Source organism: Penicillium nucicola (assembly GCF_028828085.1).
Source record: "Penicillium nucicola strain IBT 29836 chromosome Unknown utg000001l, whole genome shotgun sequence".
NCBI lineage: Eukaryota > Fungi > Ascomycota > Eurotiomycetes > Eurotiales > Aspergillaceae > Penicillium > Penicillium nucicola.
Window position 1 is genome coordinate 1,773,116 of NW_026643125.1, and position 17,062 is coordinate 1,790,177.

General features: G+C 51.6%; 3 protein-coding genes across 3 annotated transcripts; all 3 read left to right on the forward strand.

Moving 5' to 3' along the window:
• Positions 1 to 704: 704 nt before the first annotated feature.
• N7511_000682 (uncharacterized protein) lies at positions 705 to 2,933 on the forward strand (the record flags this gene model as incomplete). The annotated part of the gene is made up of 2 exons (XM_057123107.1): positions 705 to 2,610; positions 2,683 to 2,933. 2 exons carry the CDS (start codon positions 705 to 707, stop codon positions 2,931 to 2,933), a joined length of 2,157 nt encoding a protein of 718 aa, XP_056988840.1.
• Positions 2,934 to 10,853: 7,920 nt separating this feature from the next.
• Positions 10,854 to 14,240, forward strand: N7511_000683 (uncharacterized protein; the record flags this gene model as incomplete). Its single annotated transcript, XM_057123108.1, has 5 exons — positions 10,854 to 10,907; positions 11,138 to 11,351; positions 11,429 to 12,502; positions 13,156 to 13,878; positions 14,077 to 14,240. The coding sequence occupies 5 exons, from the start codon at positions 10,854 to 10,856 to the stop codon at positions 14,238 to 14,240; spliced, it is 2,229 nt and encodes a 742-aa protein (XP_056988841.1).
• Positions 14,241 to 14,997: 757 nt separating this feature from the next.
• Positions 14,998 to 16,926, forward strand: bgt3 (uncharacterized protein; the record flags this gene model as incomplete). The annotated part of the gene is made up of 2 exons (XM_057123109.1): positions 14,998 to 16,727; positions 16,782 to 16,926. The coding sequence occupies 2 exons, from the start codon at positions 14,998 to 15,000 to the stop codon at positions 16,924 to 16,926; spliced, it is 1,875 nt and encodes a 624-aa protein (XP_056988842.1).
• Positions 16,927 to 17,062: the final 136 nt, after the last annotated feature.

Sequence of the window (17,062 nt, forward strand, 5' to 3'; positions counted from 1 at the left end):
ATTTTGTTCTATACACATACTCGACTATACTTGAACTGATCATAAACCAGCGATCATGCCATTCTCCGAGCTATATCCGAAACCGCCTGGGAGTTTTGCCCGGGTGTGGGGACAGAGCCTCAGACAGTAAGGGAGCGATGTGCATCGTTTCATAGTTAAAGGTGGGAATTGCATCCATGGTTTCGAAGACGGCCCCAGTTTCCGGACATTCTTGATCCACGGATAAGTTATACTAATTGAACTTGACCTTCAATTTCAACAATGAAACCGAGTCTCGCTCTCGACTCTTTAGAGACCAAGTGAAAGCCCTGGGAGGCGCGCCCCAGCTAACGTAACCGGCAATGACCGACCGTTTTGTCAGCGTCCAACCCACTTTTGCGTCATTGTTCATCCACACTTCCATTTTCATTTTCAATCTCCTGAATCGCTTCAACTTCGTCCGAGCTTGTTTGTTGTGAGTTGGGCAGTTGTTAGGCTCCACCTCGTGTTCCCAGCGGCCCCTCTAATTTCCTCAGCTTTTAATCTCTTGCCGGATTCCTCACCTCCGATCCCTCTTGAGTTTCCTACAAGAGGCGAGCCCTATCATATTGTTTGAGATCCAAATCTTGGGAGATCGGAGACCGCCACACCCGATTCCGAAGCCAATATAATCGAGATCTATCGAGTCCGTCAAATTTGCATCTGTGCCGCTGGAAGGCCTCAATATGACAAGCCATTACCGTACCCTGTCCCCTAGCCGAGCACGGCACTCCATGGTTGATCCCATGCGAGCGTCCACTGGCATGGTCCAGATGGGGTCCTCTTATGATCCGTACGAATCGACCAGGCACTATTACGACGACTACCCATCCGATGCTGGCTATGCTAGTGCCTATGGCCATCGCTCGAGTCGTCCCTCCAAACTGGAAGCCCACCCTGTGTCTTCCCATCGAGTCCATGACCCGAATTCAGCCACCAAGAAAAGAACCGAATACACTGTTACCCCCAGACACAGAAGCAATACCACATCAGGATCGAACCCGTACGAGACCCCAACACGACTGGCTGTGCCATCGTCATCTCACCAGCGTCTGTCGCCAGTGCTTCAATCAAGTCATGGCCACGCTTCAAGTCCTCTTGTTTCGGAATCGGGTCACCATCTGGTCCCGGCTTCGGCGTTGCACCCTGGGCATCGCCGAATCTACAGCACTGACTATGCAAGCGATACTGGCCACTTGGGGTCGCGGGATAAGGTGCACCACCGAAACTACGATGGTCACCGACCACATGCACATGCACCATCCCACTCACGTCGTTATCCAGCATATAATGCGTTGAGGAAAGGCGACGATATTGACGATTTTGATGCCTACTCATACACTACACCTCGCGAGCAGTTTGATCGGGATTATCCAGTCCAGGCTCGCTCTCATAAATCGAGACATTCGCTCGATCGGCCCCTCAGCATTACTGGGGCTGAAGATAACCCCCAGTGGCTGGCACGGAGGGACCGACATCACGGTCCGCCTCCCACTTCCTGGGGCCTCGACAAAATCAGCCGCGACCGACAAAGAAGTTCTACGCGGACACGAGATGACTCTCGTGATCGCCACAGATCAAAAACTGGGCTTCATGACCAAGCTTTGGTTCCGGTGGCTCACGACTCTGAGGATGAGTACACACCTCGGCATAGTGAGCATGGCCGCCGCCGCCGCCATCACAGATCACATCGTGATGATAGTCGGGACCCCCACTACCCCGAGGATCGCTATTTGAAACCGCACGATGGCGAGCGGGCCGCGGTCGGGCTTGGAACGGCGGCCCTAGGAGGTGGATACTCCGACGTTTCAGACTATGAGCGTCCCTCCCGACGCCGACACAGGCACCATGAGGACCGTGACAAGCGAGAGCACGGTGCAGTCCAGGCCCCGTCGTCGAGAGAGATTGTGGAAGCAACCCCTGGCGGCGAAAGAACCAAGCAGTCTTATCTGGACCCAGCGGATGCTAATCGCCATGGTCGATCGCGAAGACATTCTCGACAACGCGCGCACAGTGATGCTGGCGAAACATCTGATGAAGACCTGCGAAAATATAGACGCGAGCCTTCGGCCTCAGCGCACCGCAAACACAGCAGCGAAGACACCTCAGAGAGCGACCGGGGCCACAGTCGGGATCGCTCCCGCCGTAGTCACCAACGAGATCATTCCCGTGGACACCGTTCCTCTCGCTCTCGTCCTCGTATGCTGGAGGATGGCCATGCTAGTGAGACTCGCCGGTCGCCACCAATTGATCACACCAAAGATGACCCAAGGAGACCCGTGACGGTTGATCCACCAGTGGCACCAAAAGAGCCCGAGGCTCCTCCCAAGGGAATTCTCAAGGCGCCTCGTCCTGCATTCCCTGAGGAGCGCAACCCTGTCAGAGAAGGAGTTGCACCTCTCAAAGATGCTCACAAGCAGGGCATCCCACCCGGAGCTCGATGGACCAAGATCGACCGGCGGTTGGTGAACCCCGAAGCATTGGAAGCAGGGAATGAACGATTCGAGGAACGCTCAGATTATGTGATCGTCCTGAGAGTCCTGTCCAAGGAAGAGATCCAGGCATATGCTACCAAAACACAAGAAGTTCGAGGTCAGTCACAATTTCTAATCCCCCACAGGGAAAAGCTTCAATTGCAAAGCCAGAAAACTAACTTGAGTTTAGAAACCCGACGCCAGGAATATCTGCGTGACAAGCGCCAACATCGAGACGAAACCCAACGTCACGGCCGCCGGGGCGAAGAATCTTCAAGCGATGACGAAGACGAGGGCGAGGATGAGCTCCCGAAGAAGCTCGAAGCACCCCCGGCATCCAACGAGCAGAAGCCATCTCTACCCATGCGCCCGCACACATCCAACCACTCCCTGCCGGAGCCCGACAGGCCCCGTATGAGTCCGTCCGTTGCGCCGGCGTAAATCACTCATCCACCCATCCACCCAAAATTACGACGATCTGCTTTAAATTAGCGAAATGCATTCAATGACAATCAAATGTTATGTCCATAGTACCCCTGAATGATTTAATTCCCTTGTGCCAAGAACATGGAACAAAAATGGACCTGGACCGTTGGTTATCACGTTGGCTCTACAGTACAGTAGTCTAGCGAAAGCAACTAATGCATCCTTCCTCGACGGCTACAACCAAGCCGCATGACGAGTCCCTGCAGCCGGCGAGAATCGGTTCCCCTTTCTCTTCCCTCCGTATCTCCTGAACATCCGAGGTCCATCCACGAGTCAGTGCCGGTATTCATCTATCTCATGCTACGGCATTTAGCGGTCTCTCCGTGCCACGGGCTACAGATAATGACACAGACACAGACACAGACACACCGCTCTACAGTCCATGCACAGTCCATAGTTGTACCTGTCAGCTGGCTGCATGTATATGTCATGTTTCGTTTGATAGACGCCCAAATCAACGCGTCTCGCATACTGGCAGGAGCATGACGCGCCGCAAAGGAATCATGCCCAGCCAATCAACTAACCCTACACTGCCCCTTCAGCCCCAGAAGTGCACAAGAGGCGATCTGTCTTTTGTCGACCGTACATTACTGTCCGTACAGTACTGCCCGTAGGCCGGCCACTAGGCACTAGGCACGACCCGAGGCACTAGGCGTCCGCAGCTGCACCCGCGTCTGCGCCTGCGCATGTACCGTGGCATGTACCATACAAGTTAGCGCAGCAAGTGCAGCAACCAGAAGAACCAACACGAGACCAGCTCTGAATTGTGCAGTTTGGGGCTGGATCGGCTGTTGCATGCTGTACTGTACTGTACAGTACAGCGAGCATGGCATGGCATGGCATGTCCCAAGTCTTCCCGAAACGAGACAGCCAGCACAGCCCTTTAGTTCAGCTTTTGTGCGACGTTTGGGGGCTCGCCTGAATCTGGACTAGGGTTGCTGTTCATGGGTAGCTATGGGCGTTTGGGAATTTGATGTAACTGTTAATCTCTGCAGATTGAGTCATCGCGTTTTACTTCACTTAAATTATGTCTTATTCATATCTCTTTTTTTGGGCCATTTGCCCTTTTCAGATGGAAAAATGGGAAACGTCTTTGACTAGTACTGTACTAGACGCTCTTCACTTGTTATGGCATAGTGTACGGAGATTGGATGTATCGACTCTATTTTTGACTGTTGACCGTTGGGCCATTGTACAGTACTGTATGTTTGTGGCAGTCCCACGGCGCTAGACCAGCTAAATTATCAGCCTAACTTGATACATAAGCGCTTTCTCATGATGAGGACAGCAAATCCATTGAAAATTAAGAGTGGAACAGGGAGTGTTGAAATGTAACGCCCGAAATTGCAATTGTCTTTACTGGTCTAGTAACAAGCAACGTTGTTGACTTATATTATTCTTTCTTTCTGGCACCCTTTTGTTTGCTACTGTATAGCAAAGTCCAGTGCACTGTACAGTATATTAGCCCCATCCCACCCGGAAAATAGCCAATAGCGCCTCAATCGATGCATCCACCCCGAAACCCAAGCCCCGAGATCACGCCTGATCTCCCCGAAACCAAACAGGAAAATCCAGAACTCAAAAAAATGCCCAAAAAAATAAAAATAAAAGCAAAGAGAGAGCTCCTCTTCCCAAAGCAGGAATTAAAAAAGACGACGAAAAAAAGGGGTGAGTGGAAATCACGCACACTCGCGTGTTATGGTAGTTGCATAGTGGCTGCAGGATCTAGACACACGCCACGTCTGGCGCAAACATTTGCGAGTCCGCCTTGTCGGATTGACAATTTCACCGAGGGGTCCTGGGGATGACGGAATCAAATTCCAGCAGACGAGGAATGGACATGGGATGGCACGGAGATGGGCGATAAGCAAGAATTAAGCTTGGGAATGGTGTACTGTAGACTGGGGACTTGACTGGACTGTGAACGGGTATAAGATGAGATGGCCGAGGGCTGATACTAGAGGGTCTTGGGAATGTGGTACATGTGCATTTCATTTGCCACGCATCGGTTTACTTTACAGTAGGTACCGGACTCCGTGCGTTGTGTCCTATCACCGACTGTCTGGCTGGTAAAGTGATGACTTGATTTTGAAAGATGGTCTTGATGTTGATACTGTACCGTATACCCGTTGGACATGGGCATTGGATGGGAAACGTCAGGCGGAGTGGGTTCTCTCTACTTTATTTCCCTCTCGCTTAGTATTGATGTACTGTATACTGTAGTGCTACGTGGTGGAAAGGGTGCAGTATAGCAGTATAGGAGCCCCGGGCCCTCCTGTTCGAGGCTTGTACGACATAATCTTCCTGTGTGATCGTATCCCCCCCCTGCTACCACCTTGCAATTTGCCCGAGGGAACTGTTTTGTATTATCTGTTTGAGGCTATGTTGAACACAACCTGTGCGTGGAGGCATGGTGCATGCTGGAGTACAGCAGGGGCTTTTGACACGTTTGGCGCTACTATCTAGATAAGCGTTCATCTTCAGCGACAGGCGCTACAGCATGTTTATTTAATCCTGCCTATAGAAGGGGAGGGTGGTCTTATGGGTCATTCAGGGATGCAAGTACAGTACTGTACTGTAGGGCAGTTGTAGAGGAGGACAGGGTAGAGGACAGGGTAGGTGGCCAGGGTATCAGCGCTTAAGCAAACAATGAAAGCAGCACTATTGACCTAAACTGGCATAGACACTATCGGGCCAAGCCGATGATGCTCTCGTCTACTGTATCCCCACCCCCTCTCTGTCTCCGCCTCGTCTCGGCTCGCGGGCTTATTGTTATGCGGGATTTAATTGACGCGTGTATACACAAGACCAGACTAAATCAGGACAGAAACAAGAAACAAGACTCCGAGGCTAGACGGGAGATTGGGGATTGGGGATTGGAGACTCCCACTGCACTGATCCATGGTTGTGATGGCATCTTTGATCTATGATCCACGGTAGGGGTTGATTTGATTTGAGGATGTTTTATCCAAGGTATGATGGACACGGGAGGGGAGAGGGGGGGGATATGAGTGGACGTGAGTGGCTGAGGGATAAAATAGGCCGACAAGTAGGGTTACAATCAATAGATTGTCAAAGAGATTGTGCGAGTCATGTCCCATGTTCATCTGGTGGCGAGGGCTGGAACGGCTAAACCCCACTGGGGGAAATAAGCCAACGACGATCCAGAGAGATCTCCCGAACGAGACCTTTTTGGCCCAGGATAGATTAAATGGATGGGAGAGCTTGTTTTCTCGGCCTGGATCCACGCATGGGGAGCTTGGAGGTTTCCCGCTCTCGCTTGTCGGGATTGATCCTTGTGCTGTTGATCCATGGGTGGGTTTTACGCTCTACTAGTGCTGGAACTGTATCCTGTAGTTGGGACAAGAGCTCGTTTAGAGAGAAGGAGAGCTCGTACTCTCGTATAGAATCCCAGGGTTATTGTGATATAGTGCTGACAGACAACAAGAAACTCGCCGATCCTATGACGAAATAAGCGATCTTCAATTGTTCTGAATCTCGTCGGCTTTGCCAATCTTATCCCAAGCCACTTCTTAAGAAATAAAATCTCACTTATTTTTTCCTTGTTCCAATGTGCGACCATCCCAAACATGTCTATGATCGCCGTGGCACATGGGGGCAAAAGCAAACGCCCCCCCCCCCTGCTTCCGCCTCTTGACACAATTAGTCTCCGTCCGATGGTGTCATTGCCAGGCCAAGATGAGATTCAGAGCTATAATTAATGTAAAGTATCAGGGTCGACGCTGTGGGTCTGACGTAGACACAAAATTGAAGTACAGACAATTGGATACTTCCAATACAGCGCGTAGTGCATGTCAATTTCCCTATTGATACCAAGCGAGGCTACGATGGCCCGTTCCATGTTCGCTCTCGGGTTCTAAAACCCAAGCCGAAGTCAACGAGCTGCAGTATAATTTTCTTAGCATGGGAACGGTGTGTTTTTCCCCCCACCCCACCTTTTCTACAGCGATCATCATCTCAGATTTCCCATTTGCCCCATATATCAGAGAGAAAGAGATGGAACAGAGGGAAAAAGTGAGATAATAGGCTGGAAAGAGGGGGGGGGGAGCAAACCAGCCCTTTCCAGAATGGTAGCGACTCTGAAACAAATTGACTAACTCCGGCCATGCGACACGCTACTGCGCTCGTACTGCAGGCTAATACTGTTTCGCGTGGATGGCTCACAAAGTTTCCCTACGGTGAGACCAGGCCGAGTATACCTCCAGGAAGGTTTGGGGCTTGCTTGTAGAAGATTCGGTGTGAAACTCTATGACCACATAGCACAGTACCCTTATTAGCAGGAATGCCATTGGGCGGAATCTGCCTTATGGGCTCTGACTATCATTTCCACACTTGCAACGGCCTTTAGGCATCCACTTTGATCTGGACTGTTCGCCTGTACGAATACTGCTCGGTAGTCGTGCGACTCCACGTTCACAGCTCCATCCCTCGGATCCGGGTGGTGGGGCCGTGTTGAAGCGTCCTATTAATTTTGTATACAGCAGACAAAGAATCGGAGACGACCGTTGAAGGTATTTGCCCCGATTAATCATTACCCCTCGGAGGGATCCCGTGTGGGACATATCCGTCTTAGGGCGATCCGGAGTGCGGAGAATGTTGGTTGGACTGGGTGGTTTTTGTTATTTCCAATAGGATCGAGGCCGATAGATGGGAAAACAGGATTCAAGGATAAAAGGAACCGAGTCTCCTGTACAGTACTGTATACATACCGGTATATGTTATCGTCGTCCTAATCATCAGGGAATGATTCGTCAGGAAAGACCCGTTGAACGGCCCTGGGGTAGATCATCGCAAACTAAGCACGGTGGCCGATATCCGCATGGGTAAGAGACAAGGGTATGACAACTTTAATTTAGGGGGGAAGGGGGGCATCCTGGACGATCGGATCAACGTAATCACAGCAATTCAAGTCATTCAAGTCATTACTAAAGAGAAACCCAGAGAGCATGTTTTAATTTCCATGGACGCGACGTCTGCCAAGAAGCTATCACATTTACACCCCCTAAGTCCGGACTATAGGAACGATCGACTAGATTGTGGCTTTCACCCGCCCCCTCCCTCGTGCCATTCTCTTTTTTAGTGCCACAACGGCCGCGGGGCCGAGCGTCGCTTGATATTGTCGAATTATCATCGGACCACGGGAGGAGTCCTTGCCGATAGCTCGGACATTCTCACTTCTCACTCTTATTGCGGATAAAGTGGACGCAGAAAGCTAGTTCTGGAGAGACAGGCTGCAGGAAGCAAGGGCTGCCAACGTGGCAAGGTCCGGTAACTATGAAAAGTGTGATTCCCTAGTCGGCTGATTGCGCTCCGAGGTCATTTTGCTATAGAACGCGTTGGAAGGCTATGCGTCCCAAAAGTTATGCTGTTGCTGTTGCTTCATCGGGTTCAATCTGCATGGAAAACGCCCCCAAATGACCAGGCCAAATTCTAACGGTGTTACATCAAAGGATCCAGGGGGAAGTGGTTCGTATACTTCCACGGCACACTTTCCGACTCCCAAAATAATCATCATAATAATCACAATAATAATAATATTCCAAGGGAACAAGGGAACTACGGGTACGGCTTGACGGAATACCGCGGACCCCCCCCAAGCACCCTGCATCGATCACATCCTATCGCCAATCGATGAGAGATGGTAGACCCACGCCCGGAAAGGGGAGAGAGAGGGGGGGGGCACCAAACACCGTGCACCAGGATTAGCTCCAACCTTCAAGGCTGAAAGTCTTCTTGATATAACGCTTTTCATTGGCACATTTCGGCTTTCCTGCGAGTTCAGCTGTCGCCTCCCCAGCTGCCGCAAATTCCGGAACTAGCCTGCTTCTGGAAGCAGTTATATTTTGACCTTGAAGGGAAGGAATCCTGAGAATCCCCCGAAGTGGACAAGGACGTAATTTCCCTTCATGCACAGTCACTGCGCAATCGACAGTCGCCATTACTCTTTTAGTCGGGGCTTCAAAGAGAGCCGCAGCCGGGTTACCCGTGCCTGAACCCGTTATCCTCTCCATTTATTACCCGACCTCCTGGCCTTGAATGCATATGCCTAGGCGCGACGTTCGTCGGATATTTCACATGGCGAGAGGCACGGGGGCATGGAAAATGCTTAGGAGTGTCATGCATCGGCCGATTGTACGGAGAAAATAGGGAGAGAGGGGGGAGGGAGGAAATGGTGGCTTTTTCTCGTTTGCTTTTTTTTTTCTCTTTTATTATTATTATTTTAAAAAGGTGATTTCAATCGCCAAGATCGACTAAGATGCGCTAAATTAGATGCGGGATAGAGCGAACCCGGGTGGAGGCCATCGAGGTTAGGATGCTGGTTCTAGGTTCTAGGTTCTAGTCCACCAATACGACTTGGAGTCTAGTAGATGTCTAGTTGACGTATGCAGTATATGGTAGGATGACTTCCACTCTCCCAGTCTCGGCATAGAAGCTGAATGGCGCCGTTAGGCTGTTTCGAGTTTCAAGTCCTACAATTGGGCCGTGGCAACACGTTCAGTTGTCAAGATCGGTGTAACGCACAGTACGCGTCCAAAAGGATTCTTTGTTTCTGCCGATCCTCTCTTTATACTCCGAAGAGAATTTCCGTACCTGAAACTGGCCTCTGCACGATCCGACGTCAGCTTTAGCCTCGAGTCCGAGGTCCACCCAATCTTCTCAACGGAGTTTCCCGTATACTTACAGTAGTCCAGCACTAGTTGAGGTTGGGAATATTTTATTTTCCCTTTTTTTTTAAATCCCATTTTCTCTCATTTAATCCTCCCATTGCTTAGCATGAATCAGAATCCTGATCAGGTCTCACTTGCGATTGCATTATTTGACGTATCATGATCCCTCCACCGGCTCCGAGCTTTAACAATTATATCGTGAATCTTTAGATTCGCTCCCCACTCCCCACCTTCTTTGTCTAACTGCATGCTGCATATCATTCCCCTCCCCCCGTTGAAATACCTTTCGGATCTTTACAGGGCTTCGAGTAATCTCCCTTCAAAGACTGATTTTCTCGCCTTTCCTCTTTGGGCTTTTATCTGTCTTTTTTTCCCCTTCTTTCTTTCGTCTCTTTTCTTTTTCTCTTTTTCCTTTTTTTTCCTTTTTTTCTTTTCCTCTGGACTCGTTTTCGACTCTTTTCATCGAGGTTTGCTCTCCTAAGAATGGGGGCTCACGGGTGCTAAATAACCTTGGACCCTCCACTTGCCTTCACATCTTGAACCCCTAGTGTTGCGCAGCTTCTGTCTAGCCCAGGATCTGCCATTCCTGCCCCCACGCGTGACTTACCATAAGGAACCATAAGGAACCTGAATCCCAGTTCTCTTCTCTCTCGACATTCTATCCTGGCCTGAGAGAGTTGTCCTTCACCGGCATGGTACAGCCTGACCTTGGGACGAAATACAAGGAAGATCCTATTGACCATTCCGTGAGTATCATTTCTTGTCTCTGTGTCTCTTCTCGTTTCATGATAGCTTCTTTTTCTTTCTTGTGAGATTTTTCCTACTTCAATATCATTTTGATCTTCTTGATGCTCTTTCATATGGGGTGTGATGCTTGGCTTTTCTTTCTCGTCGGAATGTCTGTGTGTCGCATGCTTGATATTCACCCGGACTGTCCGCGATTCCATGGCCGAATCAAAACACATAAGCCCAAACAACTTGGCATGCCTTGAACATGGACCTCAAATCCATTGGGATGCTCTTTGGGGAGCCTTTCCAAGCTCGATATGAGCTATGCGCCAAGGTGGCGCAACGGAGCGCAACAAAGGATACCTGAAGCGCCTGTAGCTTTGGAAGCATCTACTTGGCCTCGGAAGAACAAGGAGAAGAAGAAGAAGCTACAATGCCGTCAGCGCTACACTAAATCATGCTTCTGTTTGCCTCTGGACGGACAATCCTGGTTTCCCGCCCTGGCCATTCGGTATGCAGCTAAGGCAATCCCTGCTCGAGGCATCCATGGCCCAAGCCAACCTCTGACATCCTCTGAGTCGCTGCAAATCCTGACTGTGGTCACTCCGGGTTCTGGCTGTGTTCTCGAGACTTTCCTTTCTTTTTCTTTCTCTTCGTCCACGTTCTCTGGTTGTGTCACCAGTCTCATCACATCTTTCCGTGGGGCTTAGGTTCAGTCACTGATATGTGGTCCTGCTACAGCTTCGACATCCCGGACATTCAAGTTCTCATACTCAGGAACCGCAATCTTCAATTCTAGCCCAGAAAGGTCCTGCCTCGCCTATTCAGCCTTCCCCCATCTCTGCATACCCTCCCCACACACTAGGGAACGGATTTCACTACGGGCCCCAAGAAGCACCTTACTACACCAGCCATTCTGCTTACACGACTCCCTCGGCGCATTACGCTTCCAGCGGTAAGCCCTGTTTCGGCTGTCAGCAGTTTTTCCATGCCAAAGCTTGCATATAGCTTATGAACACCACTGATCCCAAGAGTTTAGGACCACCGGACCTCATGGCATCCACCGCCCAAATGCAGAGACCCTATCCTCCCATCTATCACACTCTCCAATCATCCTCCCCAGCTTCAGCAGCTTCTCAACCGCTGGACCAACATGGCCGCAATATCTACGCCCACTCGCCTCAGATGCCGCAGATGTTTTACCCACCTTACTCGCCCATGAACCCTGTACAGCCGCCGTACGCAGCCCATCATTCTCCCCAGCAACACACCCCCTCACAACGCAATCCATGATGATGCCGCCGCAGAAAGCGCCAGCGCAAATGCCCCCCCATCAATCACCACACATCCCAACCACCACCATGACCAGCAGCCCCATCATGAAACTCGACAACTCCCAGCAACCGACTCCCCCACAGCAAGTAATGCACAACCCACCTCTCTCCGCAACAAACAGCCACTCCATGTCCGCCAGTAATATCCACTCCAGCCCACCACTAGGTGGGAGCTCCAGCGCAGCGCCAGGCCCCATCCCAGCCACGACTCCCCTCGTCGTGCGCCAAGACAGCAACGGCGTGCAGTGGATCGCCTTTGAATACTCCCGAGACCGCGTCAAAATGGAATACACCATCCGCTGCGACGTGGAATCCGTCAACGTCGACACCCTTGACCAGAACTTCAAGACGGAGAACTGCGTGTATCCCCGCGCCTGCTGCAGCAAGGACCAATATCGCGGCAACCGACTCGTCTACGAGACCGAGTGCAATGCTGTAGGCTGGGCTCTTGCAGAGCTCAATCCAGCGCTGAGAAGCAAGCGCGGTCTTATTCAGCGCGCTGTCGACAGTTGGCGCAATAGTAACCAGGACCCGAGGCTGCGCAGTCGTCGGGTGCGCCGCATGGCCAAGATCAATCGCAGACAGTCTGTCCCTACGGTTCCGGCCAGCCACATGCCTGGAGCTGGTCCTGCGGGCCCTGGTCTTCCTGGCCCTATCGGTGCTATGCCGGCTGCTGTGCCCCGGCCGAACTTGGGCCCGATCTCGATGGGTCCGCCCCAGCTACAGCATCATCATCACCAACCTGATGGTAGTCCTCATGAGGAAGTTAGCGGTATGTTTCACCATATGTGATGTGTTTTTGGATTCCCTTGCACCCTGATTGGACTTTTCCCCTATATTCCTTGTTTGCTTCATTCTTCTTCTTTTTCTCTATTCTTTTTTTTGTTCTCTTCTTGGGCCTTTTGTTGGACTGGATATGTCTCTTGCGTGTATGTGTATATGTGGGAGTTTTGTGTCTATTTTACACCGGATATGTGTATGTGTGTATGTGTGTATGCTGTGTGAACGTGATATACGTGTGGACATGTGTGCGTGTGAATGCAAGTATGAGATGGAAAGAAAACCAACTATGTATCTCCACCTGAACATGCCCCCCTCCCCCCTTGGCCTTGACTGTTATTCCATACCCTGTTCGATTTTGGTTCTGATTTGCCTTTTTTGTCCTTGTGATTGTCACTGTCGTCTTACATTTGATACCGCCGCGCTCTTTGTGCTTTGGCTCTTGTTCTGCTTCGGACTTCCTCCCCATACCATTTGTACATACAGCGTAGGCTAATTCCCCTTTCTTGCTCGCCTGCACAGGCACAGATTACACCACCTCCAACACCAACACCACCACCAATACCAGCACGCCTACAACGACCCTGCACCACCGCTCTACCGTCGACACCATCCGTTCCCCAACAGGACCAGGACCAGGACCAGGACCCATGACAAACCTCCGACCTGCCCACCTCTTCCACAACGCCCCCTCGACCCTAACCCCCTCCCCCGCAGCAGCCGGCCCATCCATGCCCCCCCTCCTCCACGACACAGGCATGGCCTCGCTCAGCCGCCACCCCACAATCGCAACCGCGACCCAATCCCACTCCCACTCCCACCCGCACGCCCACAACATGGAAGAACAAGGCCCAACCAACGACGACCTTTTCAGCCACCTCCCCGACGGCAAACGCCGCAAGTTCATCCTCGTAGACGACCCCCAGCGTGGCTGCCGCGTCCGCGTCAAAGTAGCCCTCGATAAAGTCAACATGGACGAGATCCCGGACTCCTACCGCGCCTCCAACGCCGTCTACCCCCGCACGTACTTCCCCATCCAGATGCGCGATGAGAATCACGTCGTGCTGGGGAAGCGCTTTTTCCGGGATGAGGCTGAGCATGCCGATCCGGCGGCCGATCCGCTTTCGGATGCGACGCTCGGACGCACGTCTGTGCCTATGCCGATGCTTGAGGTTGATGCTGGGAGAGATGCGAGTGGGAGTGGGAGTGCTGCTGGGGGTGGAGCTGGGGATGAGGTTGAGGTTGAGGTGCCGCGGCTATCGAGGAAGAAGCATACCAAGGAGCTTTTGTTGAATGATTTGGGGTATCGGATGAGTTGGAGTCAGAGTCGGGTTTTTGCCGGGCGGATGTTGTTTTTGCAGAGGTCTTGTGAGTATTATTTTTTCTTTTGTTTTCTTTTCTTTTATTTACCTGGTTTGATTTATTTTTGGTTGGTTTCATGGGCCTATTGTCATTGCTGGGTTGTGGTTGGTTGTGTGTTGGAGTGTCTTATTTGTCCCCTTCGCCTCCACTTCCATACCCCGGATCTCATCTGAGACATGGACCCGGCTAACGGTTTCTGCGTAGTGGATGCCTACCGCAACAAAATGCGCAGCAGTATGCTCGCGGCAGGCCAAGATCCTGCGGAGATCCCGGATCATTTTGATACTCGGCGTGGGAAGAGACGGTTCCTGGAGCGTGGTCTTAGGGAGAATGCTGCGCAGCGGAGTGCTGAGGAGGTTGTGCCGTAGATAGTTTCTTTCTTTGCTTTTTACTGTTGGCTTTTGACTTTTGGGTTCTTATATCTTTGGTTTTTGCTTTGTTTGGCTTGGTTTTGTTTTTTTCCCCCCTTTGGCGTGCTTCTTTGACATGTCTCATGCTTATGCTTATGTGTCAAGGGCGTTGGGATCGCGAAAATCAAAAAGAAAAAACAAAGGGATTGGAATGGAGGGATGGGATTTGGAATTAGCATGATGACTTATGAGTATGAGTATGAGTATGAATATGAGTATGAATATCACTATGAAGATGAATGCGAATCCGACGATGAGAACGTGAGGGCAGAATCCCCGAGCCAAAAATAGATCAAGGGTTCGCAGGGTCTTTTCTCCACTTGACAGAGCGAAGTTCGCTTGAGATTCGAGAGAGAGAGATTCACGTCAATTATTGCCGATAATTGGCATCATGGATTAGATGTGATTGATTGCCGTTGACTTTTCTTTTCTTTTCCTGGTCGATTCCTTCTTTTCGTTTCCCGTCGCTGCTGGTTGTCCGGCCCACCCCAGTGTTTTGACAGCCCGCTTTCGTCTCGAAGCCAACGTCTCACTTCCATTTGCAGTAAACTCGTTTTCAGTCTCAACCCGCACCTTCCATTTTATCTCACCTCATCTCATCTTACTTCTCACCTCTCACCTCTCTCTCCTCTTCTTCCTCTACTCATTACCTCAACTCACCACCACATCGTTTGACGAATCATCTACACTAAACACATTCTCAACCCCCCCAAAAATGCCCGACACTGAAATTCCACAGCCCCCGCCACACAAATATTCCCACAACACCCGCGAAAACCACACAGTAACACCAGGCGTGGACAACCTAGGACCAGCCTCAGCCGGCGGTGGAATAAGCGGCATAGCCCTAGGAATTGCCAACACACACGACCGCCAAAGCGGCCTGGACGCATCGCGCGGGATGCCGCTCGACCAGGAAGCCAGTCACAGCTACTATCCCGCAGAACGAGACTACAACACATCAGGCTCGGACAATCCGTACGTGCCGTCCGCGGGCTACACCAGCGCTGAAACCCTCCACCACAACTCGTACGGGTCGGGGATGGCGCTAGGCGGCGCGGCCGCCTCGCCGGGGTTCCACAGTCCCGCGCACTCCTCGCCGCATCTGGGGGAGCGCGGCGTGGGTGCGAGCGATCAGTACCCGGCGCCGTATCAGGGCATCAGTGATGGGCCGTACCAGAGACATTCAGGCTATGGGGGCTCGGAGATGTCGAATATCAATCCGGATGATATTGCCGATGATGGCGATGAGGACTTTAGACCGCACGGCCGGGGTAGTCACGGTGTGCCGGCGGCGGCGGCCGGGGCTGGTGGGGGTGCTGTTGCTGGGGGTCTGCTGGGTGGGTTGTTTGGACGCGAGAAGACTGCGGATGTGGCTTACAATGCTGTGCCTGGGGGTGGATTGGAGAGTGGGGATGGGTTGGAGAAGGGGCCTGGGAAGGGCATGGATGGGCGCAAGAAGATGGGGTGGATTGTTGGGCTGGTGCTTGGGTTTGTGATTCTTGGGGCGATTGTTGGCGGTGCGGTTGGGGGGACTATTGGTACTCGGCACAACGAGAACAAGTCTTCCAGTGAGCAGTCTGCTACGGATGATTCCAAGAGCAACGGTGATCTTGGGAAGGACTCGGCCGAGATCAAGGCTCTCATGAACAATGATGAGTTGCACAAGGTCTTCCCTGGTGTGGACTACACCCCCTGGGGTGTGCAGTACCCCGATTGTCTCAAGTGGCCACCATCACAGAACAATGTCACTCGGGACATGGCTGTTCTGTCACAGCTGACCAATACTGTTCGATTGTATGGAACCGACTGCAACCAGACTGAGATGGTTCTGCATGCCATTGACCGACTGGAGCTCACGGATATGAAGCTCTGGCTTGGTGTGTGGATTGACTCGAACACCACCAGTGCCGATCGTCAACTCACTCACCTTTACAAGATTCTCGACGATACCAAGGACACATCCTTGTACAAAGGTATCATTGTTGGAAACGAAGCGCTCTACCGCGCCGGCCCTGATAAACAGACTGCCGAGAAGACCCTGATATCGTACATCAAGGATGTCACCAGCGAAGTCGAGAAGCGCAGCCTCAAACTGCCAATTGCCACCTCTGATCTCGGTGATAACTGGAACTCTCAGCTGGTCGATGCCGTCGACGTGGTCATGTCAAATGTGCACCCCTTCTTCGCAGGCGTGAGTGTCGAAGTAGCTGCAGCCTGGACTTGGGACTTCTGGCAGACCCACGATGTCTCCTTGACCAGCGGCACAAGCAAGAAACAAGTCATTTCCGAAGTCGGATGGCCCAGCGGCGGAGGCAAGGACTGTGGCGAAAGCCCAACCTGTGACGATGACACCCCGGGTTCAGTCGCCAGCGTGGACAATATGAACACCTTCATGTCCGACTGGGTCTGTCAGGCCCTGGATAATGGAACCGATTACTTCTGGTAAGTGTTTCCCCCTCTTTATTCACCGGAATTAGAATACTAACAACCAAACAGGTTTGAGGCCTTTGACGAACCCTGGAAAATCCAATACAACACACCAGGCAAAGAATGGGAAGACAAATGGGGCCTAATGGACTCAGCCCGTAAAGTCAAAACGGGCCTCAAGATCCCCGACTGCGGCGGCAAGACTGCCTCCTAAGTCAAAGTCAATTCTTCAACTCTATCCGATCTCCCTCCGCCTCCACTTTACATTCCAGCGTGTCTTGACATTATGGAATCATGATCATGAAACATACTCATTTTGTGCATACTTTGTACCTGTCTCCTCTGGCGTT